The 24,236-nt window shown below is 41.1% G+C and overlaps 2 protein-coding genes and 2 non-coding genes across 5 annotated transcripts in view; 2 read left to right on the top strand and 2 right to left on the bottom strand.

Annotated features, from left to right (window-relative positions):
• Positions 1–17,745, bottom strand: part of LOC121491822 (serine/arginine repetitive matrix protein 1-like) — a 36,479-nt gene extending 18,734 nt beyond the window's left edge. Inside the window, exons 1-4 of the mRNA XM_041756971.1 lie at positions 17,610–17,745; positions 16,456–16,891; positions 15,830–16,385; positions 502–719 (exon numbers count right to left, since the gene is read on the bottom strand). Coding sequence (XP_041612905.1) covers positions 502–719; positions 15,830–16,385; positions 16,456–16,891; positions 17,610–17,745 — 1,346 coding nt within the window. The remainder of the gene's footprint in view (positions 1–501; positions 720–15,829; positions 16,386–16,455; positions 16,892–17,609) is intronic.
• Positions 16,501–24,236, top strand: part of FCGR1A (Fc fragment of IgG receptor Ia) — a 30,123-nt gene continuing 22,387 nt past the window's right edge. For both annotated transcript variants that reach the window (XM_041755488.1, XM_041755487.1), the window contains exon 1: positions 16,501–16,600. The gene's annotated coding sequence lies outside the window, so the exon portion shown is untranslated. The remainder of the gene's footprint in view (positions 16,601–24,236) is intronic.
• On the top strand, positions 17,112–17,183 carry TRNAE-UUC. The gene has a single exon. It is a non-coding gene; the product is annotated as a tRNA-Glu (tRNA).
• TRNAG-CCC lies at positions 23,311–23,381 on the bottom strand. Its single transcript has one exon. It is a non-coding gene; the product is annotated as a tRNA-Gly (tRNA).

The following is a 24,236-nucleotide window of genomic DNA, read 5'->3' as shown; positions in this document are numbered from 1 at the left end:
CATATTATTGTAATACCTTCAAAAAGTTGTAAACAAATAGCCATTAAAAACACTGACAAATCTAACCAACAGGTTATTATGTGGCAATTTTGTAAGCTTATTTTAAGAACTGAGCTTATCAAAATTGCCATTCCAGAAACCAGGGACAATCTGACTGCCTGAAATCTCCTGGGGTAACAGGAGATTCTTAGGTGCTTCCATCAATACAGAAAAGAGACATTATGGTCATGACTGGAAGATTTCCATGAAATCCCAAACATGCAACAAAATGATATATTTGATGATATATGCATTGTTATTCAGAATAAAACAAAATTTCTCTGAATAATATAAAGTAACAGATAACAAAAACACTATAGGCTTTCCTCTAAAGAATTTCCAGGAAGGTCTTATGAGAAAGCTCTGTAATTTAACTACAGAGCCTGGATGAAAACTCTGAAAGCTGCTGTGTGAGCAATGATTTAATTCTGACAATGGAAGTCTAAACAGAGAGTCTCTTACCCACTGTGGGACACAGAGGAGGATCCTGCCTCTTCAGGCTGAGTCTGCTGCTCATCCACTCTCCTCTCAGCAGGTCCCTTCTCTAGCGGCTGCTGCATCCCAGCTTTTAGTTGGAGCATTTTCTCATGAAGAACCCTCTTACTGCCTCCTTTAAAAGGAAAGGTGGAAGAGAAATGTGTCTGGGTCTCCACAATGGCCAAGTTTTCTTCCAAAGCTACCTACAGGAATCAAAACAAAATTATGTTTATAGAGTTGGATTACTAAAGAGGATCTCATAGGAGCAAAAAGGAAGGGGGAGGGAGGACCTACCAGGAGGTAAAGGATGAAACCTATAATGTGCCCCTTGAAGAGTTCCTCCTGAGCCATGAGGACTCTGATGACCCATAGGGTTGGAGGAAGGATATAGCAAATAGGGGGAGATGGTGCTTTGAGGAGAATCCAGAGGTATTTTAGGAAAAACAAACAAGCAAACAATGAAATAAACAAATGAAATCAAATAGGCTTTTTTTTTCTTAAACATTTTTTTTTAATTTTTATTTATTTATGATAGTCACAGAGAGAGAGAGGCAGAGACACAGGCAGAGGGAGAAGCAGGCTCCATGCACCGGGAGCCCGATGTGGGATTCGATGCCGGGTCTCCAGGATCGCGCCCTGGGCCAAAGGCAGGCGCCAAACCACTGCGCCACCCAGGGATCCCTCAAATAGGCTTTAAAGTGGAGTAAGAGTTGAGTACTTTTTTTTAAGAGAGAGCATGAGCAGGGGGACAGACAGAGGGAGAGGGAGAGAGGGCAGAGGGATGGGGTGGGGGCAAGAGAGAATCTCAAACAGACTCCATGCAGAGCACAGAGCCCAACATGGGCCTCAGTCTAATGACCTTGAGCTCATGACCTGAGCTGAATTCAAGTCAGTTGCTTAATTGACTGAGCCACCCAGGTGCCCCGAGGGTTGAGTCTGTTTGATTATTATAGTTGAGATAAAGTTTCCTGGGAGTGTCCCCTCAGAAATAAGAAAGCCTTTTTAGCATCCACAAGTAGTCATGAAGGCATAAACAAAGTTTGAGATGCCAGAGCTCAAATCCGAAGTCACTGGGACATCAACAATAGTGCTACGGGAAGGACTCAGGGTTCCATGTATCAAGTTGTGATCACAGGATTAGAATGTTGGTAGCTACAGCATCTGAGAAAGTCCTGCCTTCTGAGGGCCTGCCTCATGCAATGCAAGGCTGCCTGTTTCTGCCTGGTTGTCTCTATCAATGGAGACCACCTCTCTTACCAGTCAGTTTTAATACCTGAGTACTCTTTTATTGATAACTACCAATCAATTTTTTTAAAGCAGTCTCTACACTGAGTGTGGGACTCAAACATAACCATGAGATCAAGAGTCACACACTCTACCAACTGAGTAAGCCTGTCAATTTCTAAAGAAAAATCTAAACATATTCTCCTTGTTCAATCTTGCTTTTGTACAGAAAATATCAAAATAATATTTTCTCAACACTTTCATTTTCTTGAAGGTAGTTGCAATAAAAACAATTTTTCTGACTTTTCCTTCATGAATTTTTAAAGGCTTTAGTGATTCTTTTTTTAGGGGGGTAGGGGAGAGGCAGGGGGAGAGAGAGAGAGAGAGAGAGAGAGAGAGAGAGAGAGAGAGAGAGAGAGAATCTTAAGCAGGCTCTATAGAGCCTGATGTGGGATGCAAAATCATGACCCTGAGATTGTGACCCTGAGATCACTATTGCCGGAATCAAGAGTCGGTCACTTAACCAATTTAGCCACCCGGGTACCTCAAAGCCTCTAGTGATTCTTGACACCCTACTTCACCCAACTTGTAGATGTTTTTGTATTCCTCAAAAAAAAAAAAAAAATTCTATCAACATTATACTCTAAGGTCTGTTTTGCGTTACATTCTGGCTCTCCAAATTACCTTCCACTTTATCAAAGTCCTTAAAATACTTTATTTCTTTGAATATGGATACTCAATGTGGTGCTGATTTATAAATCTAATAGATTTCTTTATTCTTTCACTCAGGTCTCAACAGTTGCCAAAAAGCTATTGAAAATGGCCTGTGACAGAGTCCAGTAAAATCCAGCTGATGGAAGGGATGGATGGCAAGTACAAGCAGCAATTTGGTTACAGCAGCTGAGAGTGTGAAGAGAATCACAAACATAAAACCCTTGTTTCCCACTTCCTAAGCCTCTATTTCACTGGTGTGCTGGTAAGTGTTTAACAACAAGTACTCTCGGGGATAAAATTCTGATTTGTAGCATTTGCTTATCTCTGTGAAGTAAATACTGTCACCAATGAGACATCACTGAATCGAGTTGGGATATGATAAAGTATTTATACATATATGATATAGTATTTCCACCATATAAATATAATAGAGGTATCACCTTATGTCCATTAGGATGGTAACTATTTAAAAAACCAAAATGACAAAATAACAAGTGTTATTAGGAGTGTGGAGAAACTGGAATAAATGTGCACTGTTGGGAATGTAAAATGGTGCGGCCCATATGGAAAACTGTATAGTAGTTCCTCAAAAAATTAAAAATAGAATTACTGTATAATCCAGCAATTCTATTTCTGGGTATATACTCGAAATAATTGAAAGGAGGAGCTCAGAGATATTTGTATACCCATGTTCATAGCAACATTATTTTTGTAACCAACTAACTGTGGCATATTTAAACACAATTTTAAAAAATATAGTACACATAAGTAATTTCAGGAGCATAGATAGCAGTAAAATGTAAAATAACTAGGAAGTGATGTATTTTGGGTATTTGTTATTTTGCTTTTGATATAATTTATTTAATTATAAGTTGAAATACTTTAATTTGTAATAATGACCAATTCCTGTGAATTTGAACTGCCAACTTTGAGAGCTAGTGCTAGTTGGCTGCAGCATACTACTTACTGACAGATTTTCATCTAGGGTTTAAGAGCCTAAGACTTGGGTGGAATGCCCTGGTTAACTGTTTCCGTGGCTCTGCTGTCAGGCTTGGATAGACCAGTAGTAAAACGTGTTGGTGTGACCATGGCCATCTCCACACATCCTTCAAAAGATTTGGAAGAAGATGAAGAACGGTAGTCTGGAAAATCTAATTTTGAAAGTTTTTATTGCTGCCTAATGATTCCAGTTACATAAAGTCAGAGCAGGCAGAACTAAGTTGTAGCCACAGAAATCGGAAAAGTGGTAGCGTCTTTGAGGTATTTTGGGAACTTACATGAGTAACTTACAACTCAGGGAACTTCCTGAGTTGATATTCTATGAACTTTGGTCTGGCTAATGGTCACAAGGGTGTATACATTTGTTGAGATTAATCAAATTGTACACTTTATATAGGTGCATTGTTTGTAAATTATATCACAATAACATAATGTTAGCATAAAAACAAGACTATATTTTTTAAACTGTTGAAATTACACAAAAATAATTGTTCAGCTTTTAGTTTCCTCCTGATACATTTTTTTTTTACTTTAATGTATTCTGTAAAATCCAAACAAAAGACTCCAGTATAAACTAGAACTTTCATACTTTCTAGACTATGTTAGTGTTAGAGTAGCTAGTTAGTTTGGTTCTAACAGGATACTGGGAAGCTAGCAAAGAATAAGTGATGGGCAGCTATCAGGAAAGTCAGAGGCCAGTCCTGGTAGCAAGCCACAGAAGCTGGATCAAACCAGACAGGTCCAAGATGGTGGGTGCCATGACAGGAAATCCCTGACCAAATAAGGACAAAAAGGTGAGAAATCCTGCTTCTAAGAAATCAAATCCCCGCCTCAAGTAATGCATATTCCATCCATTAGTAAACTACTGTCAATAAAAGATAGAAACCCAACCCCCAGGGGGCATAGGCGGTACCCTCTCCCTCTTTCTCCTTCCTGTCTCTCCAGCTTACCTGCTTTATCTGGAGAGTGTATTTTTCACTTTAATAAACTTTCCTGCTTGTGTTACTCATCTGCTGTGTTGCACGTCTATCCTTGAATGCTTTCTGAGCCAAGACCAAGAACCTTCAGCGACACCTTTGGGATGGGCCCCGGGGTCTCCCCAGTTCACTTGGCAACACTAGGACTTTACTGATAATCGTTCCATTTACCGTCCTGCCTTTTGAGTTTTTTTGTCATTCGTTTTACTTCAAAATATTTTTAAATCACACAGACATCATTGTTTTTGCTTCCGACAGTAATGTTTATTTGATTTGCTCACGTAGTTAACATATCCATTGCTCTTCATTCCTCCTTCTATTTCCATGTTTCCCTTGGGATCACTTCTGCCTGAAGAACTACCTTTTGTATTTCCTTTTCTAAATATATTCTGCTTATCTATGAAGAGCCTTTATTTCATCTTCACTTTGAAAGATATTTTATCAGGAATTAAATGTAGATTGAGGGACGCCTGGGTGGCTCAGTGGTTGAGTGTCTTGCCTTTGGCTCAGGGTGTGATCCCTTGATCCTGGGATAGTGTCCCACATTGGGCTCCCTGCATGGAGCCTGCTTCTCCCTCTGCCTCTGTCTCTGCCTCTGTTTCTCATGAGTAAATAAGTAAAAATTTTTTAAAAATGTAGATTGAAAGTTATATATTTTAGCCCTTTAATAATGAATATAACATGAGTTGCTGTTTTCCAGATGTGCCTAGGACTTTTCTGTTTGCCTTTGATTTTCAGCAGTTTTAAATGTGCTTGGATGCAGCTCTGTTGTTTTTAATCTTGTTTGAAATTGATAGCATTTCTTGTACATTTGGCTTGATAGCTTATCAGTTATTTTTTAATTGACCATCACATTTTACAAAACTTATTTTATTTTTTTAAAGATTTTATGTATTTATTTGAGAGAGATAGCGAGAGAGGGCACAAGCGAGGAGGAGAGGGAGAAGCAGAAGGGGGGCCATGGGGCTCGCTCCCAGTACCCTGGGACCATGATCTAAGCTGAAGGCAGACACTTAACTGAGCCATCGAGGCTCAGGATTGATTTTAACCCAATTTCCATCTCCTAATGGAAATACAGGTACATTGGCCCTTTAAAAACATGATATATTGGGGATCCCTGGGTGGCGCAGCGGTTTGGCGCCTGCCTTTGGCCCAGGGTGCCATCCTGGAGACCCGGCTCGAGTCCAGGATCGAGTCCCACATCGGAGACATGGGACTGCTTCTCCCTCTGCCTGGGTCTCTGCCTCTCTCTCTGTGACTATCATAAATAAATAATTAATTAAAAAAAATTTTAAAACATGACATATTGATGGGATAAGCCCTAGATGTTATACTATATGTTGGCAAATTGAATTTAAATTTTAAAAAATGTAAAAGAAAACTAAAACTAAAAACCAAAACACATGATATATACTTTTTAAAAACTCTTCTCCCTGAAGTTCCCTTCCTTTTATAAAGCTCTTCATACAACTTTAACTAGATATTTTATACTTCTTATATTTTTTTATACTTCTTATATTTAAATTACTAATTCCTTTTCAACTAGGTCTAAACTGCTGTTAAAAAACTCTATGTTACTTTTTAAAGTTAGTTATCACTTATTTCTGTTCTAGGATTTCCATTTGAGTTTTCAATAGATTCCTAATCTCCAGTGTAAGTTTTCATCTTGTCGTCTATGTCCTTGAACACCTAAAACAAATATTTTAGTGTTCCTATGTGATAAGTCCAATACTTCAATCATGTTATAAGTCAGTTTATATTGTTTGCCTTTTTTTGTTTGTTTGTTTCCTTCTCTTGCTCTTATTTCTTTATACTCCTGGAAAATGTGACTGAATGACAGGCCTGATGTGTGAAAAACTATGGAGGGTTTTGATAATGTTATCTCTTGGGAGAGATTATATAGGAGCAGATCACCTCAATCCATCTCACGATTAAGCTGTTTTGGTTTGTTTGTATTGATTGTAAGTGTCAGTCTATATCTGGTTTTGCCTACATTCCTAGGCGGTAGATCTTTAGGGCTGCTGTCTGAGAGGTACCCTCTCTTTGGAGGGTCCTGAACTTCTATCTCTATTTCTATCTCCTCTGCACCAGGGTACCACTGAAACTGCTCTTTCAGCCGTACTCTGCTTGTCTTCCTAGCTTCTTCCCTGCATACAGCTGAATTTGCAAATGCTCCAAGGGTGTGAAAATTAGAAACTGGAAGTTTCAAGTTTCAACCTCCCAGAGTGGAGAGATTCTTCAGGGGGAGATGTCACACCCAACTACACTGCAGACCCAACAGGAAGGGAAAGATCTCACAAGAGTATATATTACTTTACTATCCCAACTGGAGGAAGATAGGCTTCCTTCTGCCACCCAATTTCTTTCCCCTTTTACTTCATAAAAGACTCTTCTGCTCCTTTGTTGTGGGGGGTGGGGGTGGGGTGGGGTGGAGGGAGTGGGTGGTAGTGGTGGTGTCAATGGTTTTGTTATAGCTTGCTTGTAGAGTGCAATTTTCTGCTATTCTCAATCTTCATCATTTGTTGGTGAAATAACTGGCAGTTTTATTTTTAGAGTTAATGAAGGCAAAACCTTTACCACAATCATCCAGCTCATATCACAGTGCACTATAGGACCTTGGCTCCTCAAGTCTTCCCAGCCCCCCATCTACACTTCCCCCCTTGAATTATTTAAAGTGTTGCTATTTTTTCTGATTCTTAGTAGCTAGCTGCCTTCTCCTCAACTTCTCAGTCTCTGGTTCCTGTCCAGGCTGATGCCCTGAGGGGAAAAGGCAGAAAATTAGTTTCATTCCAATGAACCTCTCTCTGGCTCTGTCCTAGCTACACTGGTAGCCTTCCAAAGTCTTCAAACAATTCCTTTAAACCAGATTTTTATCTACTTTTTTTCAGTGTATGTGTTGGTTTGCTACAGATACTCTATCATCACTGAAAGAGGAAATCTACAAATTCTAGGTAAATTAAATATTTCTACTTTGATGTCTTAAAAACAACAAAATAGATTACTGGTACATACTTGGACTTTTCTTACAGTATTTGGGTTAAGTCTGACTAGATATTAAAGGCTCTTCCTAGAAATATGTGTAAAAGAGTGTCTACCATGAGCTGAACAATTGTCATGCCTGTCCTAGATCCAAGGATTTCATGAAGTTGGATCCAGTTCCCTGCTATACTATCTGCACTGTAAGTTAAATCATCATTAAAATTATCAAGTAACCAGTTTTCCTGGTGCTTGTCACTAATATGGAAGAGAAGAGGCCAACCAAACCATTTAACACTCCTCATTTATTCTGGGGAATGCTCAAAGCCAGCAGTAGTGCAGTTAGAAATGGAAACAAAAGTCTTAATTATAATGCTACTAACAGCTTTCTCAGTGCCTCACTGTGTGACTAGCACAAAGTCCCCCAGTGCTGTATAGTATATAATTTATCTAGTCCACATAACAACCCTGAAATAAATGAGAACACCTGCACACTGAAAGGCTGAGCTGACTTTGCAAGGGCCCCAGCCCTGGGATGGTGAGAGTCAACACTCAGAGCCAGGCAGTTTGCCTGCAGAGCCCTCGGGCTTGTCCATCATGCCAGTGTTGAAATTTGGATATTTATTTCTGTTTTAGTTTGTTTGTACTGATTATTATTTCACCAAGATTTGCATTCCCTCCTTGCTCAAGTTCCATGATTTTGAAGAGAAAAAGAAGATTAAAAGTAAGGCCTACAAAACACTGAATTAATGCAATAAAAAAGAAGAGGAGAAAGAGCAAACAAAAACAATTTAATCTTCCCCAGAAACAGGCTCTATGGCTCTGGGGATGATGTGATCATATCTGCCAACCAGAAGTGTTTAGGCACCTTGATTTTTCCTATTGGTCTGAACAAGGGAATTCCCTAGAGGGGCACACAGGAAAAGTGACAGTGCCTTTTGTGTTCAAAGTGTAGAAGGGACAGCTGAGCACCTCCCTTTTTGACTTAGGGCAAGAGGGTGTGCTCCTAGAGTGACTAAGGGGAGGAAGGATGTCCTGTAAAAATAAGCCCAAATCATGTTTTTCAAACATCATGAAATAGCACTTTCATATTTGGCCATATCTATGTTCCTTTACCATTGATAACTTAATGTTTTCTTACCTTGATTCACTTTTTATTTATGAAAGATTTTTTTAATTTTGTCACTACCATAACTGAAATGAATGGAATGAATAAACTGTCTTAAGCAGGATGTAATTGAAAAAATAAAAGAGAAAGGAAACAGAGAAAGGAAAATAAAGAGAAAGGAAACAGAACAGTGTTGTTCTAGTAAAATAACATGAAAAAATTTTAAATACAAGTTAAATTGTAATATAATTGGCATAGAGGTGGGAGCCCAATGTGGGACTTGATCTGGATCTCCAGGATCAGGATTTATTATTAACATTAAAAAACATATCGTAACCAATGACAGAGCAATTGCATTAACAGGACTCTACCCTATAGAAATTCTTATATAAGGGGCAAAAAATATGGGTACAAGGATGATGACTGTAGGATTATCTGATTATCATTAAGATCAACTTATTTTTAAAAATAACATGTAAAAGGTTAAGTAATGGTACAAGGAAATGCCTTCTTCAAAAATAATGCAGAAGATGATAATGCTCATGATTCTGATAGCATTATTGATTGAGCGATTACTAAATCCAGACACACCCTGCAAGATGCTATTACAACAGTTGAAAAATTGAGGTACATAAAGTTTATTACTAACCCAAAGAAACAAGCCTTCCTCCCAGGACAAACGCTCTTGGAAACAGGTTACCTCAAGCCTCTTTTGTCCCTTGTTTCTAGGAACTTCCGTGTCCTGGCAGGTCTGGGAGGTCATAGGAACCTGAGAAGGGCCGGGCTATTGAATCACTTGAAGGGAGGCAAGCAAGGTATCTTGCTCTCTGCCAGCGTGAATTCGCGATCTCTGCCAGCGAAAATTCGCGATAACCAAATCGAGGTAAAAAGGCCCACTTTCTTCCGTCTCTGCGTGGGTATGAACCACCAACCTTCCAGTTAACAGCCAAACGCGCTAACCGATTGCACCACAGAGACAAGACAATGCGTGTTTTCTCTTCGTGGTAATAGAGAGTGCTCCCTCACTAAACGCAACCGGCTACCAATCGCTGCTGTGTGTCTGGGCAGGCTCCAAAGCCTTGGAAAACCTGAGAGCTTAGAGTGACAAATCAAGCTGTTTCTCACGTTTGAAACCAGTACATTGGGTCATTCCGAAATTGGGGCAGCCAAATGGCCTCGGCTGGCCTTGCCCCTCACCAACCTCTGAAGCCAGAACCTCCGCAGACACTCTGGGCTGCTACCCCACCACTCCTCTAATCCCTAGCCTGAGTGGAGGGGGCCCAAGAAAAGCTGAATGCCCAGGGCACTCAATGAGTGACTTGCTGAATTAATGCGTTTGAGAGTCTGAACATACAGACAACAGCTAGAATATATATATATATATATATATATATATATATATATATATATATATATTTTTAAAGGGGACATTCTTTTCAAAAGGTCTTATTTTGGTCAATTGATTTCAAAGCCTGCACTATTCCATGGGCTGGGCAACAGAGGGGCTTATGGTATACCATCTGTGTGGTTTAAGCTCTAAGCACGGAATTCAACTGCCATCCATCTTCAGTAGGGTGGATGGGGCCAGTATGAGGGAGCAGAAAAAGAGTCGGGGCCAAAAGGGAACCTTCAGGACGCAGGCTGAGGACAAGGAGACCTCCCAAGAGGTTTATGGAGAGGCACTGGCCAGATCCTGAGAAATGAGATTTTTTTTTTTAATTTTGTATTAGAATGCGTAGGGACAGATAGGACCTGAAAAACGGAAAAGTGCAAGAACCTGCAGTTGTTCAAGAGAGCAAGAAAATATTGTGATTGTTTTTCCATCAAAAATATCAAAGGACACACACCAATTATCAGTGAAGTCACCATGTGCTTTAGTGGTACAGTGGTTAGTATTCTGTCTTGTGGAAGAAACGACCGCGGTTTAAATCACAGCAGTTATTTGGCATTGGCCAAAAACTCATTGGGCTGTAAGCTTAAGATTGTGCGTTGTATTCAGTGTGAATTAGATTTCAATATGTGCTCTTAGTATAAAGATTGCGTGGGAGAGCCAGAAAATGGCATCTAATTTAAGTTTTGTTAGATTTTACTGTAAAATACCCTGTTGTGTGGAGGCCGAGAAAATTAGGGCCATTCAAGTTTAACATTGGCACAAGTACAGCCATTGTAGCTTCGGTAGCCATCTCAGGCCACTGTGACCAGGTACTGAACTCTACCTTACCCCGGCTACAGGCAAAATCACAAAGCACGCCCTTATCAGAATAAGGAAGCAAGAGCTTGTGAGACCTCTTTACTGGAGATTCTCACACCCCCCCCCTTACTGCAAAACCCCACCTTACCCCTAGACCAGCCCATAAAAACCCAGCTGTAACCCACCTCAGGGTCCAAGTCCCTGCTCCACTATGTCGGGTATACTTGGACCCAAGCTTGAGTTGGTTAACAAACCCTCATGTACTTGCATCAGTGTCGGATTCGCAATTTTTTTTTTTTTTATGATAGTCACACACACACACACACACACACACACACACACAGAGAGGCAGAGACATAGGCAGAGGGAGAAGCAGGCTCCATGCACCGGGAGCCCGACGTGGGATTTGATCCAGGGTCTCCAGGATTGCTCCCTGGGCCAAAGGCAGGCGCCAAACCGCTGCGCCACCCAGGGATCCCTTGGATTCACAATCTTGGCCACAACAGTTGAATGCAAACTTATAAAATGCTCGCTGTCATAGTGTCTAAGAAGATCCCATTAACATTTGAAATATCTCAACAAGAAAAACGGTTATGTCTACACCATTACATAAATGGAAGCACAGACGGTACTTTAACTTCTGGGGTAGTTCTGCGCATGCTCAACACGGGCCAGGGTTCTGGAAGACCCAATATCTGACCCCAGTTTGGTGCACGGTCGGGTTTCCTCCTTTTCTCTTGATTGCAGAGTACTAGGGAGCCACCGCAGACCCTGATGTTGGGCCACAAATGGTGGTGAGGGTACAAAAGTACAAAAGGCTGTACTAACGTTTCTGGGCTGATGGAAATCTTGTATAGCTTTATCTAAATGTGGATATTTTCACATCAAAAATATTAAAGGAGGCACACCAAATGCCAGCAGGTTTATGGTGCGCCGTGATCGTATAGTGGTTAATACTCTGCGTTGTGGCAGCAACAACCTCGGTTCGAATCCGAGTCACTGCAGCACTTGGCATCTTTCTTGACATTTGGCACATGCTTTTGTGTTACAACGGTAGAATTGAGCAGTTTCAACAGACCAAATGGCCTACAAAGCCTAAAATATTTACAATCAGGCACTTTACAAAAAAGGTTTGCTGACTCCAGTCTATAGTAGGTTGAAAGACTGAACTGAATTAAGGAATATTGGAGTCAATGAAGTCATTTGCATGCCGAGGTTCAATGATCATAACTTACTTTAAAATGGTTCAACAAAAACATAACTAAATATAAACAGTTCTGATTTCTATCTCCATAGGTTAGTGGTGACTATTTTGAAATTCACAGAAGTAAATATACTTTTTTTGTGTGTCGGGCTTTTCTTTTTCATGTAACAATGTTTTTGAGATGCATCCATGCTATTGAATGTATTATTATGGTGTTCTTGATGAGTGTTATTTCTGTGTGTGACCATACTGCTGTTGATGGATACTTGGATAATTTCTAGTTTTGGCTATTGTGAATAAAGCCCTTATATATGTGCATTCATTTTTTGAGTATATACTTTGTGCTGGGTCATGGGATAGGTGTATATTTAACTTTATTAGAAACTGCTACTTTTCCAGAATGACTGTGTAATTTTACCTTGTCAACAGCAACAAGATATCCTCTATATTCTTGTCAGCAGTTGGTGTTCTTCCTCTTTAAAAGTTTGATTCTTGTGAGTGATAAAGGCATCTCACTGTAGTTTTAATATGTGCTTCCCTAATAAATAATGATATAAGCATCTTTTCTTATGTCTTTTGCCCATTTAGAAATTATCTTTTGTGAAGAAAGCCTATTCTGGTATTTGCTAATTTTTAATATTTTTGGCTTTTATTATTGATTTCTAAAAGTTCTCTATACATTCAATTCTTGAGTCATGTTCAGATAAGAATATTGCAAATATCTTTTCCTACTTTATGAATTGCCTTCTTACTTATGGTGATTTTTGATGAACAGAAGTTTTGAATTTTGATGAAATCTAATTTCTTTATTTTTTCTGTTCTTGTTCAGGTATCTTACTCTAAGATATCTCTCCTACTCAAGATTGTGAATATACTTTTCTACATTTTCTTCTAGAAGCTTCAATGTTTTAGTTGTCAGCTTTAAAATTTATAATGCATTTCCTGACCTCATCACAATACTTAACCACTTTGGCTTAAGAATCTTTGACTTGCTTGCAGATCACCAACTTCCTAGAAATTTTTATAATCTTTGATGCAAAAACATTCATAATAGTTTCCTGCTCTGCTCTTTGTTGACTAAGGATTTTTGTGGTGTTTCTATCCGTCACTCCTTTTTTTTTAACTAATTTATTTATGATAGTCACAGAGAGAGAGAGAGAGAGAGAGAGAGAGAGAGAGAGGCAGAGACACACAGGCAGAGGGAGAAACAGGCTCCATGCACCGGGAGCCCGATGTGGGACTCGATCCCAGGTCTCCAGGATCGCGCCCTGGGCCAAGGGCAGGCACCAAACCACTGTGCCACCCAGGGATCCCCCCCTCACGATCCGCCCCCCCTCACTCCTTCTTTTGCTCTCTTTCCTTCTCTCTCCTCTTCTCACCCCTACATCTGAGAACACCAGAAATACCTAAAACTGAGAAGAAAGATCTGATCAGTCTGTGCTCAAGAGCACAGGTTCTGGTTTGTAAGTCTGATTCTGCCCTTGTGTGGCCTTGGAGAAGTAGCTTAAACTTTATGTGCCTCAATTCTTTCTTCTGTAAAAAGGGGCTAATAAGAGTAACTACTTCATTCTGTCATTGTTGGCTGTGCCTGAATTTAGTAGCTACTCAATAATATCACAGTCAATAGAATCATCATCCTCATTGTCATTACCCTCTGCATTATTTTTTAAAATTATGTCGGTATTTTGTGCCTTAGTTTTGCTTCTCCTAGAAATTCTTGTAAATGGAGTACGTGTAGGGTTATATTTTGCATAATATCTCTGAGTTTTATTCATATTGTGGAGTATATAAAAAGTTCATGCCTTTCTATTGCTGAATAGTAATTCCATTATATGGATATACCACAATTTGTTTAGCAGTGTCCTGATCATGGACACTTGAGTTGTTTCTAGTTTGGGCCATGATGAATAAAAACACTGACATTATTGTTACAATATTTTTGGTATAGACATATGTTTTCAGTTATCTTGGAAGAATATCTAGGTGAAGAATTGATGGGAATAAAGGGATGTTTATATAAATTTATGTTTAACAGTGTAAGAAACTGTAAAACCAAGTATAACCCAAAAAGGTTACAACACAATCCCACTGAAAATGTGTGAGAATTCTGGTTGTTCTACATCTTCACCAAGATTTGGTGTTTTCAGACTACAATTTCAGCCATGCTATTGGGTACAGTGGTATCTAAATGCAGTTTTAATATATATTTCCCTAACAACTAATGACATTGAGCACTTTTTTATGTGCTTACTGGCCATTGGTATATCTTTCTCTCTGAAGTGTCTGTTTAAGCTTTTGCTTATTTTTAAAAATGGGCATTTCAGTTTTTAATATTGATAGGAGATAAAAATTTTGGAGATAAGGTCTTTGTCAGCTATGTTTTGTGAAAAATTTTCCCCAGTTTGTGATTTGCCTTTTTACTGAATGGTATCTTTTAATGATAAGACATTTTCAATATTTTAATTATTTTATAATTTTAATATTTATCATTTTAAGTATAAATATGTCAAAGTCTAACAGACCAATGTTACTTTAATATTTTTAAAGTCTAACATCATTTTTCTTTTTACTTATTTGTGTAATATTTACTTTGCTTACCACAGTTCATAAAGATATTCTCATGTATTTTCTTTAAAACTTTATAGTTGAGGGGTGTATGATTTGGTCTATGATCCAACTCAGATTAGCTTTCATGTATATTGTGAAGTAGGGATTGTCACAATGTTGATATTTAGTTGCTCCAATACTATTTATTGAAATGATATTCCTTTCTCCGTTGAACTGCTTTAGTGTCTCTTTTTAGAAAATAATCTGACCAGAGAAGGTGGGTCTATTTTAGGTGTAGGTGTCTCATTTCAGTTCTATTTATATATACATATCTCCTCCTGCCACACTGTCTTGTTTATAGTAATAAACAGCTTAATAGTAAGTCTTCAAGTCTTCCAGCCTAATAAATTTTGAAATGTGTACATACCAAAGTAGCTACCACACAAGTCAAGATCTTCTGTCACTTAACTTCTCTTATTTCATCTGATGGAGAGACAAAGTGTCTGCAACACTCAACCATGAATCTAGATTTTTCTTGGAAAAAAAGTTCATTTGTCATGTCTTTGGCTAGAGCAAAATTTTCTGTTACTTATGACTAGGATTACAACGTTTGGCTTGGAATTTTCTGTTCTTTGTAGGGAGAAAAAGCCCCGGGGAGGGCCTCTAACTTACTGGATTGATAGTTGATTGTGTGGTTGAAGTTGAAGGCTGAGTAAGAATTGACTTTTCCTGTATTAGAAAAAATGAGGAGGAGATGCCAAGAAAAAGTTTAGTAAAGAGTAGCTTGGAAACAGTCGAATTCTGGGTCTCTCAGTGATTGTCAGATTTTGTAGAAAGAGGAGTTAGATGTTATCTATTGAAGGAAAAAAAAGTGGAAACAACCAATATTTAAAGGCCATTTTATGATGCTTTCTTATTTATACATCATCTTTCCCATTTTTGTAAAAATGGCAGGCTTCATGTGCTTGCTATGTGACTTTTAAAATGTGTATTTAAAAGCTATTAAAATATTATCACGAATGTCCTAAATTCATCTTAAACTCAGCCAACAGTGCACTTAAAATAAAATGGGCCCAGCCTAAGAGACAAATCGACCTGACTGAAGTGCAGTTCCTGGGTGTGTGCGATTCTCAACTATAGCAGCTGCTTCTCGGGTTTCCCCCACACCTGGAAGTCTGCATTCAAAGCCCATCAGGAGCCATTTCCTTTGCTAGAATATTTTAAAGTACTCTTCCGTCAAGTAAGGGCATTAAAGATACACTTCCCAGTTGCATTCCTGGAATCCACAGAAAGCCCAGGGAGAGATGGAACAGGGGCGGGTTCCTCACTGACCGCCAGGCCGAGGCTCCCCCCAAGACGGGAACGACACTCACCTTCAGCAGCCACGGGACCCCGGTTTCATCTTCCGCCGCGTTTAGAGAAGGAAAACCGCCTGCAGTTGTTCCTTCCCCTCGGCTCTCTCTCCACCTCTCCCTTTCCGTTTCTCCCAGAGCGTTTCGGGAGCCTAATATTGGACGGCACCTCGGGGAGGCGGCCCCTCTCCTCCCGGGCCCTCCGGCCTGGGCGTCTGGGCGGCTCCGGCCGGCGGGGACGTTACCGCCCGCGGGGGAGGACGCGGGGCCGCGAGGGCGGCAGGGGGCGGGGGGCCGGCGCGGGTCGCGAGGGCGGTGAGGTGCGTCCGCGCGCCCCGCGCATTTGCGCGTCGCCGGCTGCGACACCTTGAATCGACGCCGCCCGGAGCGGGACCGCCGGCCGCACGCAGGGGTGCGGGGCTCGACCTGGCGGGAGCGGCGGCGCTGAGGGGGCCCGGCCCTGTCCTGCCCCTCGAGGCGGGCCCGGGAGAGGCTCGTGTGACGCGCAGCGCCCAGGACTCGGCTCCGCGGCGGCCCAGCCGGCGGTCCCCAGGTTAAAGGTCGCAAACCCTGCAGTCTTTGCGGAGCGGCGGTCGCGAGTGGAGTCCTTCTCTCCGCCCGTGTCGGGACAGCCGTTTGCCAGAGACCGACCGCAGGAAGACAGCGTGGCTCCGGGGCCGGGGCTGACGAGAGAAGCCGCGCGGTTTTCCGACACAACGGGTGTGTGGCGGGGAGGAAGGCCGGCGTCAGAGAGCGCGCGGGGTGGCCCGAGCGTGCGGAGCATCAGCGGAGGTGGGTTGACAGTGCGGGGCCGCAGGTTGTGGCGGAGACCCGGGGTCCAGCTCCGGCCGCCCAGCCTTCCTTGAGGCGGTCTCCGTCCGCGGGGCTCGGTGGCCGCGTCGCTCGGGGTCCTCCGGGCGATGCGGGGCCCCGGGGTCTCACGCCGGCGCCTCCCTCCCGCGCCCTGGCGGCTCCTCGTGTCCGCAAAGGCGCGTCTCCGGGGCAGCCCCGAGGTGCGGCTGGACGTGTGGACCCGGCGGGGCTGCGGGCACGGCTGCGGTCCCGCCGCGCTCTGGACCTTTCCTGTGGGATTTTTTCCTTTTTTTGTTTTGTTTTGTTTTGTTTCTTTTTATTTTTTAAAATTTTTAATTTTTATATTTTTATAAAAGGAGGGAATGGCTTTAGAGCACATAGTTTCAAAGGGCTGGCGGCGCGGGAAAGGCAGGCCCAGGGAGATCTTCTAGGGATCAGCCGCCGGCTAGCTTTTGTCAGAAAGTATTTAAATAGGTACTTACCTGTAAGCTCCCTGGTGGTCTAGTGGCTAGGATTCAGCGCTTTCACCGCCGCGGCCCGGGTTCGATTCCCGGTCAGGGAATAAGGTCGCTGTGGTCAGCATACTTTGCTGTGGTTTGTTTTCCCCAAGACTGAAGGGACACTGAGTTAACTATTTCTTAAGGATACCTTCCAAAAGTAGAACTGCTAAGGTGAAATGGAGTGTGAATTTCAAATTCTCCCATCAACGTATAAGCACCAATTTTATGCCCCAACCTGTATGAGACTTTGTTTTCTCCCCACATTTTAAATCTAACACTAGAAATTAGAATTCTTTTAAATATAATCTCAAACTTTATTTACCACCAGCCAACCTCTTCATAGTCAATTTTCCATAGACATTAAGTCCACAAGAGACAAACTGGAAGAATTGCCTGGTACCTCAGCGATCTTGAACTGAAGACTCTGGTTCTGTTCTGGGGTTTACCTTTTTCTTCCAGGTCAGATTAGTTGCACTAAAAATATACACCTGGCATTTTTGCTTGCAGGGGTCTTGGCAATTCTAAACTTTGTGGATATGGTGCAGTTGCTTGAAAATTTTCATGGGCATACTTCACCTTTAGGAACTTCAGGAAGGTGGTGCACAGGAGGATCCCTAAATCCATCTTTCGAAGTGTTGGCAGAAATAAATGGGCACCAGGAATGAAGGTGACCGCTTCTGAAGACCTAACAGTGGTTGGAAGCAGAGCAAATTCTTAAAAACCAGAGAGAAATTGTTGCAGTAATTTAATTTTCATTTTGATGGGCACTTTATCTTTTTATTTATTTATTTTTTTAAGGAAGATAAGGGTTAGGGGCAGCTGGGTGACTTAATTGGTTGAGTCCCACTCTTGATTTCTACTCAAGTCATGATATCAGGGTGATGGGATCCAGCCCTGCTTAGAGCTCCAGGCTGGGCCTGGAGCCTGCTTAAGATTCTCTCTCCAACTCCCTCTGCCCCTCCACTTCCAACTCCCTGCTTGAGCTTTCCCTCTAAAAAGAAGGAAGAGGAGGAGGAGGAAGAAAAGGAGGAAGAAGAAAGAGGGAGAGGGGCTGGGGGAAGGAAGAGGAGGAGAGATATTTTATTATTTTTTAAGTTTATTTTTAATTTAAATTCAATTAGCCAACCTATAGTACGTCATTAGTTTCAGATGTAGTGTTCAATAAGTTCATCAATTGCTTGTAACAACCAGTACTCATCACATCTCCTCTTTAATGCCCATCTCCCAGTTACCCCACCCCCACTCACCTCCCTCCAGCACACCTGTTTGTGTCCTATAGTTAAGAGTCTCTCATGTTTAGTCTCCCTCTCTGATTACTTCGCATTCAGTTTTCCCTCCCTTCCCCTATGATCCTGTGTGCTGTTTCTTATATTTACATGAGTGAAACCATCTTTCTCTGACTTACTTCACTTAGCATAATACCCTGCAGTTCCATCCATGTTGATGAAAATGTTAAGTATTCATTATTTCTGCTTTTTTTTTTTTTTTAATAGTAATTTTGACACACAATATGAGGCTCAAACTGAGGACCCTGAGATCAGGAGTTGCTTACTCTTCTGGCTAAGCCAACCAGGGGCCACACTTTATTTTGATGAGAACATTAGTGAAGGAAATTTGCTTTATTGGATCTGTAGTTATATTTTTATTTTTCTAAAGGAAATTTAGTGGTAATAAAAGGTTAATAACATAATAAATTATAATAAAAATAATAAGATTTAGTAATAAAGTTTCATATCTTATTCACATTGATATAGTTGGCTTATGTTGTCATGTGTTGCACACTGTATAACACTACCTGATGAATTATGTTAAATTATGTAGTCATACATACATTATGCAGCTATTTATAATTTTAAAAAATGAAGTATAATGGGAAGGTGTTGTAATCTCTTAGTGTAGTCCTGACGTTAACTGAATTTATGCCATGTTCTCACATGCTTAAGAGGACTACACAATAATAGTAAAATGGCCTACCTTGGCCAGCTGTTGTCCATTTCCTGGTCCAGCATGATGTACAGGAGTGACCATGGGGGCGGGGGGGGGAAGATGGCCATTTGAAGGACTTACTTAATCTCTCTCTCTTTTTAAAATATTTTAAAAATATCTCTTATTGTTCCTTGGAATAACATCAGAAAAGCAAAGGGAAATATTCATGTAGAAAGAGGAAATTCTTTGCTTTCGCTCTTTCCCAAAATACTTAATGGAGGAGCAAACACTCTTCTCATTCTTCACATACCTGGACAGATATTGAGGTTCCTTTTCTAATGGTTGAGGACACTGTGTAATAAAACATACAAAGGGGTGTAGCTAATACTACCCCTTTTCTACCTGAGAATCAAAACTGTCAGCCTGGCTGGTGACAAGGGGAGCTTCCAACCCTGCAACTGTCTGCATTTTTTTTTTTTAAGGATTTTATTTATTTTTTCATGAGAGGTACAGAGAGAGAAAGGGGCAGAGACATAGGCAGAGGGAGAAGCAGGCTCCCCGTGGGGACTGGATCCCAGCACTCCAGGATCGGGGACCACAAGATAATGACCTGAGCGGAAGGCAGAGGCTCAACCACTGAACCACCCAGGCATCCCTGATTTTTTTTTTTTTTTTTTTCCTGGCACTCTCCTCTTGGGGAAGTTTGGTTAAGATTGTTTTGTGCTTAGACAGAAGGAAAATTCTCAAAGACCTTGAATTGACCAACAATTTATTAGGATTTCCTCTACTGTGGCACAAGACCTACCAATAACAAATTATGATTATATACATGTTGCCACTTTGTGTATATTTCTCCTTCAGGAACCCTTATAGCCACTTGGGAACCTAGGTTATTGGCAGAATGAGATTTGGGAATTCTTTGGTTCTCTGGCTGAACACCACCAATTTAGTGCTCTTATTCCACTATTTTTGAAAATTGTACTCACCATATTTTAAATACTGTTTGGAGAGTCAGTTTGGAGGCAGTGGAGACTATTACTTTGATGTTATTTCTGTACTTTTCAAATTTTAACCGTAATGTGGATTTCTAATCAAAAAGTATGGAGGCCAGAAGACAGTGGAAGGACAATTTTTACTGTAAAACAAACAGGTCAGATTTTGGCAGGACGTGTGAGTTTAGCATGCAGTGGTTGCTTCTGTATCAGAAATACAGAGTTCTTTGTGAGAAAAAACAGGTTTGTTTTGTTTTCTTTTTTCTTTTTGGCTGCCAGAGGGATTGAGCATTGCCAGAAGGATTTATCTACATAGTCCCAAGAAACTTTACTTGGCAAGCAAGCTACTGAAAATTGGTGGGGTTTATCAGTCATTCTTGCTGCCAGAAATCCATTACCACAGAGGTCAGAGCTGTTGAAATTAAAATTTTTGACTTGCCAATCAGTAGGACATTATTTATACAGTCAGACTTTGGACATCAGAGGGTTTACGCACTCATGCTAAATTCTGAGCCATCCATTGGTTGTAAATGTCAGGGGAGTTTGTCCTTTTAGCACTTTACACATGACAGTGCCTTAAACAGAAGAATCTCCTCTTACACTTTAAGAGCATTCATAGCATAAGCATGCAACTCACTGATTGCAATTATACATTTTCACAACTATACATTGATTTGGGGCAGAGGGCTTTCCTGTAACTTTAACTTCTTTTTCTCTTTACCACAAGAGTTACCCAAACTCTGTCAGCTGAATTTACACTCTCTTACGGGAACACAGACCAAGGAGTTGAACACTTGCACGTGACAGGTTACACAGCATCCAGGAGACCATTTTTATCTCCTTGACAAAGAGCTCGGGGAGAGCAAGGAGGTGTAACTAGTCTCTGAAGCCCATTGGAGCAGTGGGGGGTCTTCTTATTACCTGAGGTCAGGATAAGGGGAAGAAAGGGATGCAGTGGGGGCCATGGAGGAAGTAGTACCACTACAATAAGCATAGCCATGTTCTTCCTTTTGGTTTTAAGAAGTCATCCACTCAGTCTGAACAAACAGCTAAAGCACCATTTTAGGAACAGCTAAAAGGAACAGCTAAAGCACCATTTAGGTGGCTGCTTTCAATCCTTCCTTTTCACTGCTCAGCCTCCAGTTGTCCATGAACATATAGACAGTCAAAAGGCCTTTACCCCTCTGGCTCATAACCACCACTTGGGGACATCATCCTGGGAAGCCTTCTCATATCCCCTAACCTGGCCCATGCACTCCCTTCTGTCTTTTCTCTGAGAAAGCACTATAACCTTACTGGCCCCACACATTAAATACCAAATTTATCAAGCAGTCCCTAGGCAATAGTATAGTGGCAGCTGCTAGGTGTGCTTGTCACACTTTTGTAGAATTGACCAGTAAGGAGACAACAATCTCAAATGAACTGAGGTAGTTGTTACTTAGACACACAGCATAAGCAAATGTAGCATGTTGTCAGCTCTCCACATCCATAATCCCACAGTATGACACCACACTGGAGGGATCAGATGACAAGAAAACACAAGTGGTGTCTTGCTATCGTGAAGGAGCCTATTCCATATTGCTGCCAAGGAGTTTTATAGCTTGTAGTGGCATCATAGGGGGGTAGAGGCAAGGTGGAAATTTGCAGGTCTCACCAGAACCAGGGAGACAAGTGAGAAACTGCTTACTTGTAGCCTTCCCCAGGACAGGCAATCTACTGCAAGAATTTCCATATAATAGCACCTCATAAGACTGCCTATCTTTCCATATTCCAAGAGGCTATTCAGCCAAGAATTGGATCAAAGAACAGTTAAACCTTGCCTATGTGGCTCATGTGGAAAAGTACAAGGTCATCAGAGTGTCATAGCAGAGCCATTCAAATACCTTGGACATTTAAAAGGAGATCGGCTGGATATATCTGTGATTTGCACTTTATTTACATAAGTTTCTTGAAAATGCTGCTTCACTGTTGCCTTGCTTTCTGTGTTAGTCATCTAATTCTGTTGCTTTTGTAACATTTCACAGTTTTATCTGGAGAACCTGAATGTTTTCTTTACCTTTAAAGTCTAACAGGTTTACTATGATATTGTTTTGAAGTTGATCATCCAGGGTCAATCTCTGATACTTATATGAGTCCTTTCAGTGTGCTTCATCACCTAAGTAATGTATCATTTTCCTTTTTATAATAAAATCAAGACTGCTAGATTGTTCTCTCTAAAGCCGGATACCTATTTAGAGAAAAATCTTAAAAAACAAGAAATTATGTATCACATTACAGTGTTCAATACAGAGATTCCCAAATAAGTTAAAATAGTAAAACTAACCTGATGATTTCAACAGTCTTGCCAAGTAAGGACTTAAAAAAATCACCATGTTTACAACAGAATGTAAACATTTAGTTTACAGAAAGACATAATGTCAGAATAAGAAAACCCTTAAACATGAAAAAATTATTAAAAAGTGAAATGTCATTGGCTTGAAAATAGGTTTAAAAAACTTAAATTTAAACTATTCTTAGATGAAAATTAATCACCCGAGGAGTCTAATGCAGTGGTGCCCTCGAATCGCAGTCCTTTCCGAGGAGCGTCCGAGAGCCAGAAAACAAATCCGGTCAACAGTCCCCAGAATCTTTAGTTCCTTCTCCCTTTTTAAAAATAGACTTTCCGGGCTGACACCTGTTGGGGCGCATCGCCGGGCCGGCGGCCTCCTCCCGGGAAACCGCGACGCGCCCGCAGGAGTAGCTCAGGCCGCGGCGGCCGCGGACGGCTACCAGCTGGGCGGCAGGTGTGGGGGTGGCGGCGCGACCCGGGGTCTCCGGGCGCAGCTCCCCTCGCGTCCACGCGGGTCCCTCTCCGCCTGCCTCCGCCTTCCTCGGGCGGCCGGCGCTGCCGACCTCCCCCCTTCCCCCCGGGGGGTGTCTGCGGGACCCCGCGGCAGCTCTCCTCCGGGGACCTTCCTGTCTCCATCCTCGCTCGGTGGTGGTGAGCCGTTGACCAACAGGCGACCCCAGGCCCAGCACGTGCATTAGTGACCCGGTGGCTCTTTAGGTTCCGTGGGTCCTCCAGGGGAAAGGCTGGAAGTAACTGTGATCTTAGGTCCTTATGGTCTAAACCGCAAACTACCCCGGAAATTCTCCCCTTTTCAAAGACTAAGTGGTTGTTAAATGCAGGTACTGCAGCAGTAGCAACCCAAACTCCTAAATGATGGTTTTCACCCATGAAGTATAATTTTATAGGACAAAAATCCCCAGGGAAATGAAAGCAAAACCCTCATGCATTGGCCAGGAATCGAACCTGGGTCTCCTGTGTGGGAGGCAAGAATTCTACCACTGAACCACCAATGCCTTTACTTATGCCCTCTTATAGGTAGAATTTAAGGGGGTTATCCGGAAAGACTTAACAGTTCCAAAACAGGCTTTTTACAGTGCTGGCTGATAGCTAATAAAGGCACCCAAACCAAAGTTTTTTTTTTTTGGAAACCTATACTAGACAAAACTATAAATATCAAAATATGATTTGATCAAACTCAACCCAGAAAAAGGCTCTTTCTAACTGCATATAGAAAAACATAAGAAATTCATCTAGGTTCCTTGTTTCTGTTCCTAAATCTTCAGTTGTTGACCTCAACTTGTTGTTTTAGTGGTTCCGGAAAGGTAACTTAACTTGTAGGTTAGGTAAGTAAAATTCTAATCCAGGAAAGAAATAAGAATCAGAACCAGAATTAGTATCAGACGTAAAAGAGGGGAAAAGATAGAAACAAGATAAAATATAATGATATTCTATAATTATAGAATGATAATATATCATTATCATGACCAGATATATGACCAGTATATTAATACTCTGGTCCATGGAGTTAGTTTTTTGTAGCGTTTAAAGTTTTTTCCTTTTTATTATAATGTGTCTTTTTTAAGGTATATAAAACATTTGAATGGGTATGTGATATGAAAATATTAAGTTTGCAGTCAATGTTTAGAAGAATTCAATTTCACAAATTAATAGGTTTTGATTTACTAGCTGTATGGCAAATAGATATTTTAAAGAAATACCTTAAAGTTGAAATATTAACAAAGAAGTCTGTTGTTGAAGTTCAAATAACTGAGAGATTTCTTTCTTCAGTTTTCCCTGGGAAATTAAACTGAAGAAAGGAGCCTGGAGAACTTCCTCACATGTTGGGACTAGGAATCATTATAACTTTT

This window comes from Vulpes lagopus, chromosome 5 (genome assembly GCF_018345385.1).
Source record: "Vulpes lagopus strain Blue_001 chromosome 5, ASM1834538v1, whole genome shotgun sequence".
Taxonomy (NCBI): domain Eukaryota; kingdom Metazoa; phylum Chordata; class Mammalia; order Carnivora; family Canidae; genus Vulpes; species Vulpes lagopus.
This window is presented reverse-complemented; position numbering and strand designations above follow the sequence as displayed.